Below are 17,179 nucleotides of genomic sequence, written 5' to 3'. Positions count from 1 at the left end.
TCACAGTTTCTGGGACATGTTTATTGAGGGAGCAGCAATGAATTTTAATCACTGTTTTATTTTTCTTCATATTTCCAGGTTGATGTTGATGCAAATTTACTGAATTCTAACGATGCTTTTGTCCTGAAACTGCCACAAAATAGTGGCTACATCTGGATAGGAAAAGGTGCTAGCCAGGAGGAGGAGAAGGGAGCAGAGTATGTAGCAGGTGTCCTCAAGTGCAAAACCTCAAGGATCCAAGAAGGCAAGGAACCAGGTGTGTGCTGTGGGGCCAAGGGCACTAACTAGAATATATATTGATATGATGGCTAATCATCCTTTTTTCACCAAAAAGTCACTTTCTAATGACTTATAAGGGTTAACACTCTCTCCATTAGTTGGGGTTGGTGATGGTACCTGATTTCTTTAAGTAACTTCTCAACATTGATGTCAAAGTGAGATAATGTTTGTTCATGTAAAGCAATAGCAAGCATATGTCCCTGAAAATGCACTGGATGACTGAGTGTGTTTTCCACAGAGGAGTTCTGGAATTCCCTTGGAGGGAAAAAAGACTACCAGACCTCACCACTACTAGAAATCCAGGCTGAAGATCATCCACCTCGGCTTTACGGTTGCTCTAACAAAACTGGAAGATTCATTGTAAGTGTCTTTAAACAGTGGGATAGAACCTAACAATGCTGGGAGGGGCATTACCATGTGGCTCTGACACTGTCAGACGTGCTATTGTTTTGAATCTCAGTTTCAGCCTGCCTGCAAACCATGCTCTACACAGGCTGTTTTTTTTTTTTTTTACTTTTATTTTAAGTTCAAGGGTAAATGTGTAGGTTCATTACATAGGTAAACTTGTGTCATGGGGGTTTGTCGTACTGATTATTTCATCACCCAGGTATTAGGCCTAGTATCCATTAGCTATTTTTCCTCATCCTCTCCTTCCTCCCACCCTTCACCCTTTGATAGGCCCCAGTGTATGCTGTTCCCCTCTATGTGCCCACGTGTTCTCATCATTTAACTCCTACTTACAAGTGAGAACATGCAGTATTTGGTTTTCTGTTCCTTACACAAGGTATTTTTAAGGGATAATGATGTAATGAATGTGAAAGCATTAATACTGTTATGTCCAATATAGATTAAGCTGCTCTTAAAAATACCAGCTACTTTACACCTCTGTGAGCATGCAGTTGCTGTATGAATATGTATGTGGTTGGATTTCTTAATTTAATAATTTGGCATTTTCTATGGGCAGCAATTGTTGTTTCTGATCAAACTATGTAAATTCTACAAGTCAATTTCCCAGCTGAGAAAAAATTTTCACCATGTTGACTGAATTAAAAACATTATGGAAATATGATCATTGGGCAAAATCACAGAAAGCTATATATGCAGTTGCAAATTAACTGAAATCAACAGGAATGATTCATTCCATAGTCATTTACAGGCTTTGACTTCTAGTCAATCAGAAGTAAAGTTAGAAGTATGTGTATACATGTCTTAGTTCAAGCTACTATAACAAAAATCCCATTAACTGTGTGGTTGAAACCACAAACATTTATTTTTCACAGTTCTGAAGGCTGGGAAGTCCATGATCGAGGCACCAGCAGATCTGATGTCTGGTGAGGGACCACTTTCTAGTCTCCTTGTGTCCTCACATGGCCAAGAGAGCAAGCTCTAGTCTCATTCTTTCCTTATAAGGACACTAAGCAGGGGCACTGCACCCTCATGGCCTCGTGAACCTAATTACCTCCCAAAGGCCCCACCTCCTACTACCATGCTACTGGGGTTAACAAGGAATTCTGGGGGAAACAAACATGCAATACAAAACAATACAAGAGTGATTTTACACTGCACTCTGGAATATCCTGGACCACAGCCTCTCACCTCAGTTTCAAAAAAAATGTTATACTCTGTTTGATGTACTAAGTTTTCGGTAAATTTTTCATTTAAAGAATTAATTCCTCTTTTATATAAAATTTGATCTACAGATTTTGGTCAACATGTCCTAGTGAATGAATGCAAACTTTATTTTTCAGCACAGGAAAGAAAATTTCCCATGTACTTTGCCAGATACTTTGATTACTAGAAATAAAATTATTTGAGATGAAGTGGTTCAAGTCCCACTTGCAGCTTATAAATGATTTGACCTACAAGTTAAAGATTTAAACAGTGCATTGAGATAAATACTTGGTTGCTATATACAACAATTTGTTCACCTACTTTACAGGAAATCCCTGACCTTGTTATATTTTATAGATTTGTCATCAGAAAAATCTGCCATTTTATTGTTTTGACTGTTAACTTGATACTGCATCCAAGCAACTTATTTTTTAGCATATGCTTCTACAATTTCCTATTAGCATTATTTATCAACATTGCTATAAATAAGTTGTTTGTTTCCAAGAAAGATATGTTTTACAAAAATAAATACCGAGCCTTTGTTCTCAGTTGGGTTTTAAAAAAATCTGTTAGTTTTTGGCTTTTTGTTATGCACATATATTAGCCTTTAGGAGAAATATACATTTCCTCTGCAGCAATTCACTTTCTTGTTTGAGATCTGGAACCCCTTCTGCTCCCTTCATAGTTTAAGGAAAAGGATTATTGCTAAAAGGTATTTGATCTTATAATTACTATCAGAAAGTAGGCTTTACACGTGTAGATTTCTATGAGGTAGCTACAAGGCAGCAGAAACTATTAGCTAAAAGCACTGCTTTTAGAACTAATCTGCCCACGTGTTGTCACTTAACTGGTGGTAGTACTTGATGGCTGTGTGACTTTAGGCTGGTTACTGAGTCTTGGCTGTATTTGTCTCAACTGGAAAATGGCGATAATCATAGTATCTACTTCAAAGGGTTGTGAAAATTAAATTAGCTGATGCATGTAAAAGATTAGCACAGTGCCTCACACCAAGTAAGTGCTAAAGTTATTCTTTTTTCAATCATTATGTGATTGGTATATGTCCTATAAAAAGATAATATAAACAAATTATTTGCCCCCTAAATGGTCAGGGCTTTTTGTTTGTTTTGTATAACAATCTCAAAATCTCATCAGACTATAACAAACATGAATTGTCATGGTGAGATGTCTGCATGCTACCTGGAACTAGGTTCGTCTAAGCTGGGTGCATGTTTTAGGTTTATGCATATTTTTCCAGGGACAAAGCCAAGGACACAAAAGGCCCCTGATGAGTCACCTTTGTTAATATGACATGGCCCAAGGCCCCGGTCAGCTCCACTACACTGCAAAGTTACATGACAGAGGGAGTAAATAAAGAATTGAGAACCATAATCCAAACTCCTGCCTAAGGATCAGAGGGTTTTCACCCAGAATTCTCCAAAAATGAACTTTACATTAATACATGCCCATTGATACTGGATGGATGAAGCTAACCCTTCCATTACCCTTTAATGCTAACTATAATGTAACACAAATTAACCCGTTAAAAATAAAAACAAAATTTTGCACATGCAATATTATGTTATAATGTCATCTTATTGAAAATTTTTGATTTATTAAAATTACCAGGCGTATTGACTTTTTAAAAGTAATCTTGACCTACAAAATGAAAGATAATTTAATACTCAGACGATAAACTCAAATATCTTTGGGAACTAGATAGGCAACATAAATCTGTGAAACAACTAGTCATAAGGGACTGGAAGTACAAAGGACTGTAAGCAAATTGACTATATATGTGGGCATTCAAATGTGTCAACCTTAAAGATGAGATTTAGAAAACATGATTAATTGTATAGTTTATGGAAATGCAAGGCTTAAGGATAGCCACCCGGGAAACACTGACTCCAAATGAATGGGATCAGCATTTTAAAGTGGAGGATTTCACGTTTCACTGACCATAAGCAGACAGAGAAATTTAAGCAGGATTATGTAATTTTTTAAAATATAAGACCAGTGTATACTTACAGTGATTTGATTAGTTACAGATTGCTATTAAAACATTTCAAGGAAGAGTACTTTCTTACTCTGTGGGGAGTGATGATCTGAGGGTGGTCTTATCTCTGGCACCCTTTCGTATTCCTGATTATTTGCAGAAAAAAAGGCAAAAGTTGGAGTGCATGCCTCAAGACTCAGGCCACATAGCCACATTCCTTTTAAAGCTCAGAACACTTTAAGGTTCCACCAGCTTTATATTTGAATTACTTAATTTCACAACTGTGGTGTTTATATTAAACACTGTGCTGGCCAAATAAAATACCATCAGTTTGTAATGCCAAATTATTGAAATTTTTATTACCTGAAAAAGAAGGAAAAAATTACTACTAAATTTTATTTTCACTATGCTCAAAAAAAAAAAAAAGAAAAAACAGGGCATTTATATCCTATGCATTAGAAATATTACTGCTTTAATGTTTGCTTATATAGCTTTTTATACCTTTCAGATTGAGGAAGTTCCAGGAGAGTTCACCCAGGATGATTTAGCAGAAGATGATGTCATGTTACTAGATGCTTGGGAACAGGTAAAACTACACTTTGTTCATAACAAGAGAATACATTTTGGGTTGGGAGATGACAGAACTTGCTTTGAGAAATGGTAAGTCTAGATATAAATGAGTCTAAAGATTTAGACTGTATTAAAATACACACACACACACACACACACACACACGGAGTAAAAAATGAAACTAATACATATGGCACGTTGATTTCTTACTATGAAAATATTCCAGAGCTACCATCTTTGGTTTTACAGTTGTAGGCAAAAAATTATGTTTTTTTTTATTTAATTGTAAAAGTTACTCATTCCTAATTTGTTTATAATTCATTTAACTAATAAGTGCATTAGTGTGTACAATGTCCTGGGGGTACAATGCCATTTAGGAAAGCGACATATCCAAAGTTTCTCTTGAAATTTGACAGGAAGTCATGGGTACCCCTCCCTTAGGGAAGAAAACAGGCAAAATAGTTTTGAATCTACACGATAAAATATGTTACTGTTTTATGTATCTTAATTTTCAAGAAAATCAATGGTGATTCGACATGCCACATCGAATAGTTTTTTTAACGTCCACGTAAATTAACAGTGAAAGAGAAAAGTACATACTTTATGAATTAAATCATATAGAACAAGTGTGAAATGCTTATCTGAATTAGGCCTAGTCTTAGAGTCAAGCACAGAGATTGTTCCTTTTAAGTTTGTTCCCAATTGACAAACCATTCAGTTATATCACACCCTAGCTTCTGATCTACAACGACTATGTTTGACTTGATGGCCCAACATCAGATTCTTGCCAAGTTAATGAATTACCTATTTCTAGATTAGATTTAAATCTCCAGGTCAATAAAACACTCTGTGTATTTAAGAATTTATGCAGCTGGGTGCACAGTGGCTCATGCCTGTAATCCCAGCACTTTGGGAAGCTGATGAGGGTGGATCACGAGGTCAGGAGTTCAAGATCAGCCTGGCCAACATGGTGAAACCCCATCTCTACTAAAAAATACAATATTTATCCGGGCGTGGTAGCAGGTGCCTGTATTTCCAGCTACTCAGGAGGCCGAGGCAGGAGAATTGCTTGTACCTGGGAGGCAGAGGTTGTAATAAGCCGAGATCACCCCACTGCACTCCAGCCTAGGTGACAGAGCAAGACTCTGTCTCAAAAATAAGAATAGTAATAACAAAAGAATTCATGCTTCCTTACTGATATATATTTAATTTTTCTTATATTTAGTCAACTCTGTTGTTTCTGTAATCATCGATACTTTTTAGAATATTTACCATGCCATCTTTCATTTTTTAAAATCATACTTTTTATTTACTCTACCATGCTGTCATGGTTTGTTCCGTGCCCTGCACGCAAATATTTCAGCACTTTCTGTATGAATTAGAGTACAGTCTAAACATAACAGACCAAAATTGCTCTGCCAACAAGTGATTTTAAAGTGATTTCAATGGCCAGGCGCCGTGGCTTACGCCTGTAATCCCAGCACTTTGGGAGGCCAAGGTGGGCCGATCACGTAGTTGGAGACCAGCCTGGCCAATGTGGTGAAACCCCATCTCAAAACAAAAAGTGATTTCAATGTAAGGTAATTTAGGAATTTTTTTTTCATCATTAAAGTACCCAACCCACACATTTGACAAGGAGGATATATACAGATTGCATAATTTATCACTTTTTAAAAAAAACCTTACTATTTAAACACTAAACATTATAGCATTTTTACCAACATCTTATAGGGAGGGCACGCTACTAGAGGAGAAAAACACTAACCTTAAGTCAGAGGTTCCTAGAGGGAGTCTGGGATCACCAGTCAACAAGCTCTGTGTCTAGATGTGGTCCCTTCCAGCCGACGTCCACATCTAGGAAACGGGGATAGTGACTGTGTAAGTAAGGCCAAGAGAAAATCTCCCCTTCGCTGTCCGAAGGGTCACATAAAAATCAGTTGATAAAAGGCAGATTAATAGGAGAAAAGACATACAAATACATGAATGTGCACAGGAGTCATATAGAATGTAATAACTAAAGAAATGGCCAGATGGTTGATGCTTTTGTACCATTTTGAAGTTACAGAAAGAATGGGGGATTGGAGGAGGGCAAAGCTGGTTATGGGAGACAGAGAAGAGGCCTCGCCAGGAAAGGTGGTGATGTTACAGATAAAACTTCACATAAAGTATAGATGGTAAATGTTTCTTTCAAACCTTTAAGGGTATCAGACTCTCAGTAAATCCTCCCTAGATGCCAAAAAGGGAGGGCCTCAGAGAAAGCCTGCTGTATCAATGCAGATTCTCTACAGATGCAAATCTCCTTCCACAAAAGGCAGATTTGCAGGGCTATTTCTGTTTGCTAGTCCCCTGAACAGCTATATTGAAATATGTCAAAGAAGTGTATTTAGAGGTGAAATATTTTGGTTTCCTTCGACTGCCATCACACCCTAGGGGGTGGATGAAAAAAAAATCCACCCAATCTGTTGTTTTTGTGAAAGATCACCTTACAAAGTAGAAAATACCATGTAAACATAAAATATCCAAGTGTGAAATGTGAAATGAAACTGGTTGGATATAAATTTAGATGTCTCCTGATGAGTGTGAACACTGGGAAAGTGATGGTACCTCTCTGAGTCACCGCCTCCACCTCCCTAACTTCTGGGGATGTTGTGAGGATTCAATGAGCAGTGTGTGTGTGAAGCACTTTGCATAGGGCCTAGTACTGAGTCAACACCCCAGAAACCATACATATTGTTATTGTTTCATTTTTCAGATATTTATTTGGATTGGCAAAGATGCTAATGAAGTTGAGAAAAAAGAATCTCTGAAGTCTGGTAAGCTGAATCAATGGACAACTATGGCAGTAACCTGTCGCTATTATGACCAAGTGTCTGACTGCTCTTTGCCACCATGTCTTACAATAATACAATTCAAAATCGAGAAGTAGTTTAGCATTCATCCTCAAAACTAAAGAGTAATGGGATTTTTTGAACTGAAGAATTTCAGAATAGGCACAAGAAAAAATATGTTATCTAATTTAAAATAGAATTATATCAAGGTAACCTGAAAAACTTAAATTCACTTCAACCTTTGTTTTATTATACGAAGAGTAAAACCTCCATGACTGCAATAAGCCAGATTTTTTAAACTTCCTTTTGACTAATGCTGTTCTTTCTGGCACAATTTTCCTTTTATTGCAAAGTATAACAATAATTATGCCACAAGGACAGTTCCATAAATCTTGGAATTCTTTCAGGCATTAATGAGACTCACATGATGCCTTTCATGGCAAATGACAGAAATCAAATGAAATCGTTTTTATTTGTCTACCTGGTCAATGGAAATGTAATTCATTACCTTCATTTGAAGAATTTTATTCAAATTTTATTCATTTTCAACGTGGCCAGTATTTGTTCTTCAAGAAATTTATTTTATTACTTTTATTGGAAGAATTTTCTATCTATATTTACTTTAGTTTAAACCAAACTAACTGAATTTATATGTCTTTATAACTCTTTTTAGCAAAAATGTACCTTGAGACAGACCCTTCTGGAAGAGACAAGAGGACACCAATTGTCATCATAAAGCAGGGCCATGAGCCACCCACATTCACAGGCTGGTTCCTGGGCTGGGATTCCAGCAGGTGGTAAATCCGGTGTTTGTAAAAAGCAAACATTACAAGCCAGTTATCCCATTGGTGTTTTGGTAGAGGAAAAGAAAAAGCTTTTTTGTTTATTTGTCTTTTGAAAATTAAGGCCAGGGTGGTGGCTCACGCCTGTAATCTCAGCACTTTGGGAGGCCAAGGCGGGTAGGTCATTTGAGGTCAAGAGTTAGAGACCACCCTGGTCAACATGGAAAAACCCCATCTCTACTAAAAATACAAAAAAATTAGCTAGGCATGGTGGTGCGCACCTGTAATCCTAGCTTTTCGGGAGACTGAGGCAGGAGAATTGCTCGAGCCCGGGAGGCTGAGGTTGCAGTGAGCCGAGATTGTGCTACTGCACTCCAGCCTGGGCAAGAGAGTGAGACTTTGTCTCTAAAAATAAAAAAATTAAAAAAAAAATTAACCTCAACCAAACATATTTTTTAATGCTTAGTTTTGGTTTGAAATTCTTCTTAAACTGGAATTTTCTTACATTAATATATTAAAATAACCTAAAGGAAACTTTCATTATGGGCCAATATTAGCTCTTCTGGAAACTGATTTATATCTTTTTTTTTTTTATGACTTTTAAACATAAATTAGTATGCACAACCTAGAGAGATTTGTCAGGTAGGAAATTTTATCATGCAGTAGCCATTCATCAACATCAAACTTGTTTTTTAACATGCCAGAGAAGAAATCTGTAATGCCTTGGAAGTTACTCTCTTTTCTGTATATTGTGTTCAAAAGATGTGTATACTTGTAGTAAGGTTTATGTTAAGGTGGCTTTAACAATTTGTTGTGATTTTCCTTCTTTAATCAATGTGACTTTGATGCCATTAACTCCTGAGTGTTATTTTCTAAAAGGAATTTTATCTTTTTTTAACCTTTTTAAAAGCCTTTGAAAACAGTTCTTTCATGACAAAATGAACTGTATTGTTATCCACTTAAATATATATATTTGACAGTAAATGTTTAATATCACAAAAGATACATATAGAGAAATTTCACTAGTGTCTTTCATTATTAAAATACATCTCCTTGAAAGTTTTGTGTTACAACATTTTATTCAAGTTTGATGAGTTAATTACACTATTAATTTTAAGGTAAAATACTTCTATGCATAAGTAGATTTGAGTTTAATATTTCTTAATTCATCCTCATTATGTGGTCAAAATTAAACAGCTATTCCATGGTTAGATAATTATGCAAATTTTAAAATATGACATTGCATGTAAACACAGGTCCCCAGAAAATAGGAGTTGGGACAGAATCTGGAGCCCCAGTAAAGTAGAAATTGAATTTGGTCATTGGGTATAGGACTGGGTAGTTGAGGAGGGAAGTTACACTTCATGTGAAGAGGAAACAAAGCAGGGAAGTGATCTGAGGAGTTCTCTGGGGAAATAAAGGGCATATGTGTTTCAAATTTGGTCCTGGCATGGAGAAGTGGGCCCAGTTTGATTATGGCCTAATGGTAAATGCTCCCATGAGGTCCTGGGGCTTGCGTGGGAGGTAAGAAAGCAGAGAGAAGCTGCACTTCCAGGCACTGTTCATTCAATAAACATTTATTAGGCATATATTCAGTATCAGGCACTATTCCAGGCACTTTGGATTCAACATGAATGAAACAGACAAAATCTAAGCTTTTATGGAAGTTTTTATACTCTAGGGAAGAGGCAAAAAAAAATCAACACATAGATATATTATGAAATATATTAGAAGATATGTCCTATGGAGAAGATAATATAGGGAAGGAGGCTAGGCAATACTAATAGGATGGTCAGGGGAGGCCTGGTTCAGTAGGTGATATCTAAACAGAGAATCGAGGCCACATGTGTTGGCTCACACCTGTAATCCCAGCACTTTTGGGAGGCCGAGGCAGGCGGATCATTTGAGGTTAGGAGTTCAAGACCAGCCTGGCCATCATGGTGAAACCCCATGTCTACTATAAATTCAAAAAGCAGCCACGTGTGGTGGTGGGCACCTCTAATCCCAGCTACTCAGGAAGCTGAGGCAGGAGAATCACTTGAACTTGGGAGGCGGAGGTTACAGTGAGCCAAGATCACACCATTGCATTCCAGCTTGGGCAACAAGAGCAAAACGCTGTGTAAAACAAAAAGGAAAAAAAAGAATCTTGATAGAGAGTGGGGAGTGAACCTCAGGGTTACATGCAGACTGAAGGAGTACCAAGAGCAAAGGCTTTGAAAGGAAAGCATGATTGGCAGAATGAGCTGAAGTCTCAAGAAACAGAAAAATTCCAGAGTTCTCTTCTACTGTCACCACTGGACTAGAAAAGTTTTCATCACAGCCTGAGCTGTGAGAATGCTGCTTTTCCAAATCCCAAACACAGAGGCTCAGAGGCAGTGATGCTAACAAGACAGCAGCATTAGCAGCACAAGCACTGTGGGGAGGAAGTACCTATGCCCTTTGCCCAGCCTGAACAGTAGAGGTGAACACAGACATTGCCAGCAACTGTGTCCTAGAAAGGGTCAGCTATGGAGTTGGCATTTTAATTTCACAACTAAAGTTGATGTGGCTTGAAGAAACACCTGCAACACAAGTAAAATCCATATAAAACAAAATAAAAAACAACCTACTTCTGAAAAGGTGAACATTTGCAGGATTAAAGAAAATTATTCTAGAGAATGTTCCATTGTTCAATGACACTGTGTAGTCTTAAAACTCAAATTACATGTAATTCCTCATAGAAAATAGTTCCTTGGATTTGAAGTGCAGTTTCATACAGCCTAATTAACAAATAGAAAAGTTTCATAATTACTTGTTTTTCTTTGGGGGAGCTAATACTTATTAATTTTTGATATGAAATAGATTTCTTTCTTCTCTGCTTTTACTCACAGATTTTGGGGATGAGAAATCAAAACAAATATATTTAGCCTCAGCTACCAGTGCTTTACAGACCCTTTCTTGCCCTAAACAATACAGCACACTCCTAGTTGTTTGAAATTTGTGACTAATAAATAAAAATATATATATTTTAATGAATCCAGAAAAATTAGAAATAATTATTCTAGTAAGAAATAATGAGTTGGGGCACAGTGGTATGTGCAGGCACATACCACTGCACATACTACTTGGGAGACTGAGGAGAGAGGAAGGTTAAGGCCGTAGAGAGCTATGATAGCAACTGTGAACAGCCACAGTACTCCAGCCTGGGCAACACAGTAAGATTAAGATCCCATCTCTGCAAAAATAAAAATAATTATAAAAGAGTAGTACATCTCAAGCATTAAAATAAAGAATCAAGTTATGGCATTACTTTGAGCAAAAGAACAGGAAACAGTACCCAGGTAAAATCAACAATTGTTTTGTGGCCTTAGCTATTATTTGTTTGCTTTGTTTTGCAAAAGAATCAGTAAAATGGATTTAAAACAATTTCTGGATTGGATAGGTTATTCAGAGGGATATAATTCTAATCAAAATGAAGAAAAGAATAATAATATATGCAGCATGGGCGTGTTGTAATTTTTTTAAATGCATTTTCAAAAATTGTCTTGCTCTGTCTTCTTATTTTCTCTTCACTATGATGACTTCCCTTTTAGTTTTAATGACTTATGCTAGATTCTTTTAAAGCATAATATGTATTATACATATTCCCTAAAATATTCTTTTTCTATTAAATACCAAGTGAGCTTATTGTGCTACCTAAAATATTCATGATGCAATGCTTTGGTCTTAAAGGAAAAAAAAATTAAAAGATGGATTCACATCTTACTATGCGTGCCTGGTAAATTCCATGTCATTCAGAAATTTTAATGTGAAAATGAAACCGTGAAAATAATGTACAAATACATGAAATTACACTGGAATAGAGAAATCATCTCTCAGTAGCTGACAGAACAAGAAGAATCTAAAAGACTTGAATAATACTTTCAACCAACTTAATCAATTTGATATTTACTGAACACCACCAATAACACCAGCATGTATATTTGTTTTTTTAAGGGAACTTAAAATATTTACCAGGACAGAAAATATTCTGGGCCATAAAACAAATGCCAACAATTAAAAAGATGAAATCATACAAACTGTGCCTCTAATCACAATGGAACTAATTGAGAAATCAAAAACAGATATCTGGCAAGTCCTCAAATATTTGGGTAGAAGAAGAAATCACAAGAAAAATTAGAAAATATTTTTATCTCAATGAAAATTTAAACCAGCCTATCAAAGTATGTGGAATACGGCATACAGCTTACCTAGTTTTTCTTTTCTTTCTTTTTTTTTTTTCTTTTTTGAGGTGGAGACTTGCTCTGTCACCCAGGCTATGGCTTACCTTGTTTTTAAAAGGAAATATAGGCTGGGCATGGTGGCCCATGCCTGTAATCCTAGCACTTTGGGAGGTCGAGGTGGGCAGATCACCTGAGGTCGGGAGTTCGAGACCAGCCTGACCAACATGAAGAAACCCCATCTGTACTAAAAATACAAAATTAACTGGGCGTGGTGGTGCATGCCTGTAATCTCAGCTACTCGGGAGGCTGAGGCAGGAGAATCACTTGAACCCAGGAGGCAGAGACTGCAGTGAGCCAAGATCACGCTGTTGCACTCCAGCTTGGGCAACAAGAGTGAAACTTCAACTCAAAATAAATAAATTAATTAAAATAAAAAGAAATTTATAGCATAAAATGCTTACATTAGGTAAATAAAAAGCCCTCAAATCAATAATCTAAGCTCTTACCTTATGAAATTATAAGATAAATTATATCTAAAATAAGAGGGAATGATAACATTTTTATTAGAAGAAATTAATAAAGTCAAAATTTGGTTCTTCTGAATTATAAAATGATAAAATTCTAGCCAGACTAATAAGAAAAAAGGGGGAAAACATAAATTACTAATATCAAGATTAAGAAGGATACCACCACTGATCCTATGGACATTAAAATGTATAAGAGAAATAGTTTATGCCTATAAACTTGACATTGATGAGATGGACAGATTCCTTGGAAGGCAGAAACTACTAAAGCTAACTCAGAAGTGGACAGATAATCTAAGTAGGAAAATGCACACACACACACATTAATGACATTAAATTAATCCTAGCAGTTTGTGAGGCCAAGACAGGCAGATTTCTTGACCCCAGGAATTTGAGACCAGCCTAGGCAACATGGCAAAACCTCATCTCTACAAAAAATACAAAAATTAGCCAGGCAACATGGCAAAACCTCATCTCTACAAAAAAATACAAAAATTAGTGAGTGCCTGTGGTTCCAGCTACTTTGGAGGCTGAGGTGAGAGGATCACTTGAGAGGTGGAGGTGACAGTAAGCCAAGATTGCACCACTGCACTCCAGCTTGGGGAACACAGCAAGACCCTGTCTCAAAAAAAGAAAGAAAAATTTAAAAAATTATAGTCAAACTTTTTTTTTTTTTTGAGGTTCCAGGATTTTCCTCTGTTGCCCATACTGGAGTGCAATGGTACAAACACGGGTCACTCCAGCCTGGACCTCCTGCGCTCAAGCGATCCTCCCACCTCAGCTTCCCAAGTAGCTGGGATTCACAGGTACCTACCACCAAACCAGGCTAATGTGTTTTTAGTTTTTGTAGAGATGGGTCCTTTCTATGTTGCCCATGCTGTTTTGGAATTCCTCGGCCTTTTAGAGTGCTGAGATTACAAGTGTGAGCCACAGTGCCCAGTCTAAACATCTCCTCACAGAGAAAATCCAGGCCTATTTGCACTTCACTGGTGACTTCTATAAAACATTTAAGAAATTTTACTGCAGATTGGGAGGCAAAAACACATATAAGAAAGTAATAAAACCAGTACTCCTTATAACATAAATGTAAAAATATTAAAAGTTCATCAAATTGAATGCAGCAATATATAATTGGGTTTTATTCCAGGAATTCACTTTAACATTTAAGAATTAATCAAAAATGTTCCATACTAGCAGACTGAAAACCATTTGAACATCTGAATAAATACAGAAAAGCAGTTGATAAAATTCTGCAACCATTCACAATAAAAATTCTCAGCAAAGTACAAATAGAATGGAAGCTCTTCCATCTTAAAAAGAGTATCTACAAAAAAATGTACAGCTGACAGCATACTTTAGAATGGAAAACTAAATGTTTTATACTAAGGTATGGAACAAGAGATGGATGTTTGTTCTCATCCTTTCTATTCCATACTTTGCTGGAGGTCCTAACCTGTCTAACAAGGCAGAGTTTCTCAACCTTGGCACTGGAGACACATAAATAATTATTTATTTTGGGGGGCTGCCCATTCATTATAGAATGGTTAGTAACACAGCTGGCCTCTGCTTGCCAGACAACAGGGACATCCTCCTCTCCCAAGCCCCACCTCCTTGGTTTGTGTCCACTTCCTCCATCTTTAAAGCCAGCAAAATAGCATCTTCAAAATCTGACTTCTTATCTGGCCTCTGTTTCAGCTGGTCACATCCTTTTCTCTATCTCTGATTCTCCTGCCTCTTTCCTTCACTTGTAAGAACCTTTTATTTACGTTGTCCAATAGACAACATAATCAATGGATTATTGAGCCATCAGATAATGCAGGTAATCTCCTCCATCTCAGGATTCTTAATTTAGTCACATCTGCAGAGTCCTTTTTTGACATGTAAGGTAACATTCACAGGTCCTAGACATCTTTGTCACAGTATGTAGACATACTTGGTGGGATGTTTTTCTGCCTGGGTAAAAAGGTGTACAGTGAAGCTAGTATTCTATTCATTTGGTATATTGTGTAAAAACTGGTATTTTGAAAACCTGGTCGATATTCGCACTCTCTTCCATTAACTCTACCACCAGCCTGGACCTTGATTGATTGAAGCAGGATCCCACCTTGTCACCCAGGCTGAAGTGCAGTGGTGTGATCATGGCTCACTGTAACCTTGACCTCTACAGGCTCAAGTGATTCTCCCACCTCAGCCTCCTAAGTAGCTGGGACCACAGGTGTGCACAAACACAACTGGTGAATTTTTGTATTTTTTTGTAGAGACAGGGTTTCATCATGTCGTCCAGGCTACTCTCGAACTCCTGGCCTCAAGTGATCCTCCTGCCTCAGCCTCAGCCTCCCAAAGTGCTGGGATTATAGGTATGAACTACTGCGCTGACCTCCTCACTTCTAAAATAGAAAATAATTGGGCCAGGCATGGTGGCTCATGCCTGTACTCCTAGCACTTTGAGAGGCCAAGACAGGAGGATGACTTGAGCTCAAGAGTTTGAGACCAGCCTGGGAAATATGGTGAAACTTCATCTATACAAAAAAACACAAAACTTAACCAAGTGTGGTGGTGTGTACCTGTGGTCCCAGCTACTTGGGAGGCTGAGGGAGAGGATCCCTTGAGCCTAGGAGGTGGAGGTTGTAGTGAGCCATGATCACACCACTGTACTCCAGCCTGGGCAACAAAGTCAGAGCCTGTCTCAAAAGAAAAGAGAAGGGGAGAGGCGGAGAGGGGAGGAGAGGGGAGGGGAGGGGAAGGAAAATAGTGGCTGGGGGAAAAATATAGTCAATATTTCATCTCTTTCATAATCCTTAAAAAAAATTGATGCTCTTGTTCCAACCTGACAATATTTCATACTTGGACAGAAAATAAAAACTGACATATTGGGCTCATATAAGGCTGTGGCTGTCTACACAATTACAGCAACACTACCTGAAATATCAAAGTATGTATGGGACCATTATGGAAACAAGGGGGTGCATAGGATATTTGTTGAATTAAACCAAAAACAAAATATTTTAAACCAAGGATCTCATTTCATAAGATTACTTTGAGCTTCAGATTTTGAGAGTGATATTTTCCTACTCTCAGTTACAGGATATCTGTAGATGTTATAAATTTTACAATCCAGTAAAGACATTGCTAGAAAGGTAATATTCTCAGCAGGTCATCAGTCAGGGTTAGCCAACAGGCTTCTAATGGTACATAATATTTAACCCAGGTTTGATAAAGGAAAATCACTATTTTGAGATTTCAACTTTTGAATACAAATGTGCTTCAAAAAAGGTCATGTTTTATAAGGTCAGGTATTATTTTACATGAACTTTTATGGAGGGCACCAGAGAGACATTTATTTTACAGTCTTTGAACCGGCTGCTTATTTGTGTCTGCATTCTATTATTTCCTTTGTAATGTCTCAGGCTCCAAGAGGTCATCAGTAACTCAGAACAGAAAGCTTATATAATGTCTAACTGGCCTCTCTAGAATTCATACATGGATGATTTCTATGATGACATTCCTAAAAAGAATAGGTCACCACCAAACATAGGCATAAATATTTGTCAAGGAATTTCATAAATGATATGGTAGCAAATCACTTCATATTTGAGCACCAAAACTGCCACAAGCTCAGAAGAATGTGTAGACAGAAATGGTCACAGAATAATGATTCCCCAAGTTTTAATGAAAAAAAGTTAACAACAAAAAAACTGAAAATTATGTCCTGTTTCCTAATAAGGATTACATATATTCTATAGCTTGCAAAAATATGTTATGCTCCTAAAATTACGAGATGTATGGGTTTGTTAAAAACATATTTTATACTTATTTGATTTTAAGGTAATAACTGAGACCAAAAAGAAAGGGTGTAATTTCATTCAATTATCCAGGCATGGTTATTCTCCCCCTGAGAAGAGTAAACTTTCAGTAAGTCTTGGTGAAATCAGATTCCTTCCTGGGCATTCCCAAGTTGACACCTAATAGCCAAATATAACTGACAGATAACTGATGCTGTTGGAGTTTCACTGCTTTGTCTGAAAACGGAGTGGTTGATTCCAATAGCAATGCAATACTAGAGAACACTCCATCGTGTCTTGATAGGTTCTTTCATTAAAAGACTTTTGGAACAATCTTGGCTCCACTGTTATTAGTTGGGCCAGATAATACTAGGTGAACCACTTCATTGTTTTTGACCTCAGTTTCTCTAGCGGTTAAGCACGTATTTTACCTTCCTACTCACCTCAAAGAAACCAGCATAGCTGCCTGAAGTCAGGAGGAAGTAGTTGTGCTGCTACCCTGGTTAAGCCAGCTGAAAAGAGAAGAAAGTCATGAACAGGAGCATGGCACAGTCTCAGAATATACAGAATATGATGAAGACAGAGAAACTGAACAAAACCAAAGTAAA

At 37.2% G+C, this 17,179-nt stretch overlaps 1 protein-coding gene and 1 long non-coding RNA gene across 2 annotated transcripts in view; one reads left to right on the top strand and one right to left on the bottom strand.

The window, feature by feature from the left end:
* The window catches only part of SCIN (scinderin), an 83,494-nt gene extending 74,376 nt beyond the window's left edge, over positions 1 to 9,118 (top strand). Inside the window, exons 12-16 of the mRNA XM_032287073.1 lie at positions 79 to 256; positions 518 to 639; positions 4,392 to 4,469; positions 7,206 to 7,266; positions 7,955 to 9,118. Of these exons, the coding sequence (XP_032142964.1) occupies positions 79 to 256; positions 518 to 639; positions 4,392 to 4,469; positions 7,206 to 7,266; positions 7,955 to 8,082 (567 nt within the window). The 3' untranslated portion in view covers positions 8,083 to 9,118. The remainder of the gene's footprint in view (positions 1 to 78; positions 257 to 517; positions 640 to 4,391; positions 4,470 to 7,205; positions 7,267 to 7,954) is intronic.
* LOC116557573 overlaps positions 1 to 10,805 on the bottom strand; it is a 55,507-nt gene extending 44,702 nt beyond the window's left edge. The window contains exons 1-2 of the long non-coding RNA XR_004271579.1: positions 10,494 to 10,805; positions 6,219 to 6,307 (exon numbers count right to left, since the gene is read on the bottom strand). This is a non-coding gene — a long non-coding RNA (uncharacterized LOC116557573). The remainder of the gene's footprint in view (positions 1 to 6,218; positions 6,308 to 10,493) is intronic.
* Positions 10,806 to 17,179: the final 6,374 nt, after the last annotated feature.

The sequence above is a fragment of the Sapajus apella genome, unplaced genomic scaffold (assembly GCF_009761245.1).
Source record: "Sapajus apella isolate SASKATOON/1434 unplaced genomic scaffold, GSC_monkey_1.0 scaffold19, whole genome shotgun sequence".
Taxonomy (NCBI): Eukaryota; Metazoa; Chordata; class Mammalia; order Primates; family Cebidae; genus Sapajus; species Sapajus apella.
Note: the sequence above shows the minus strand (reverse complement) of the source record. Positions and strands in the feature narration are given on the sequence as shown.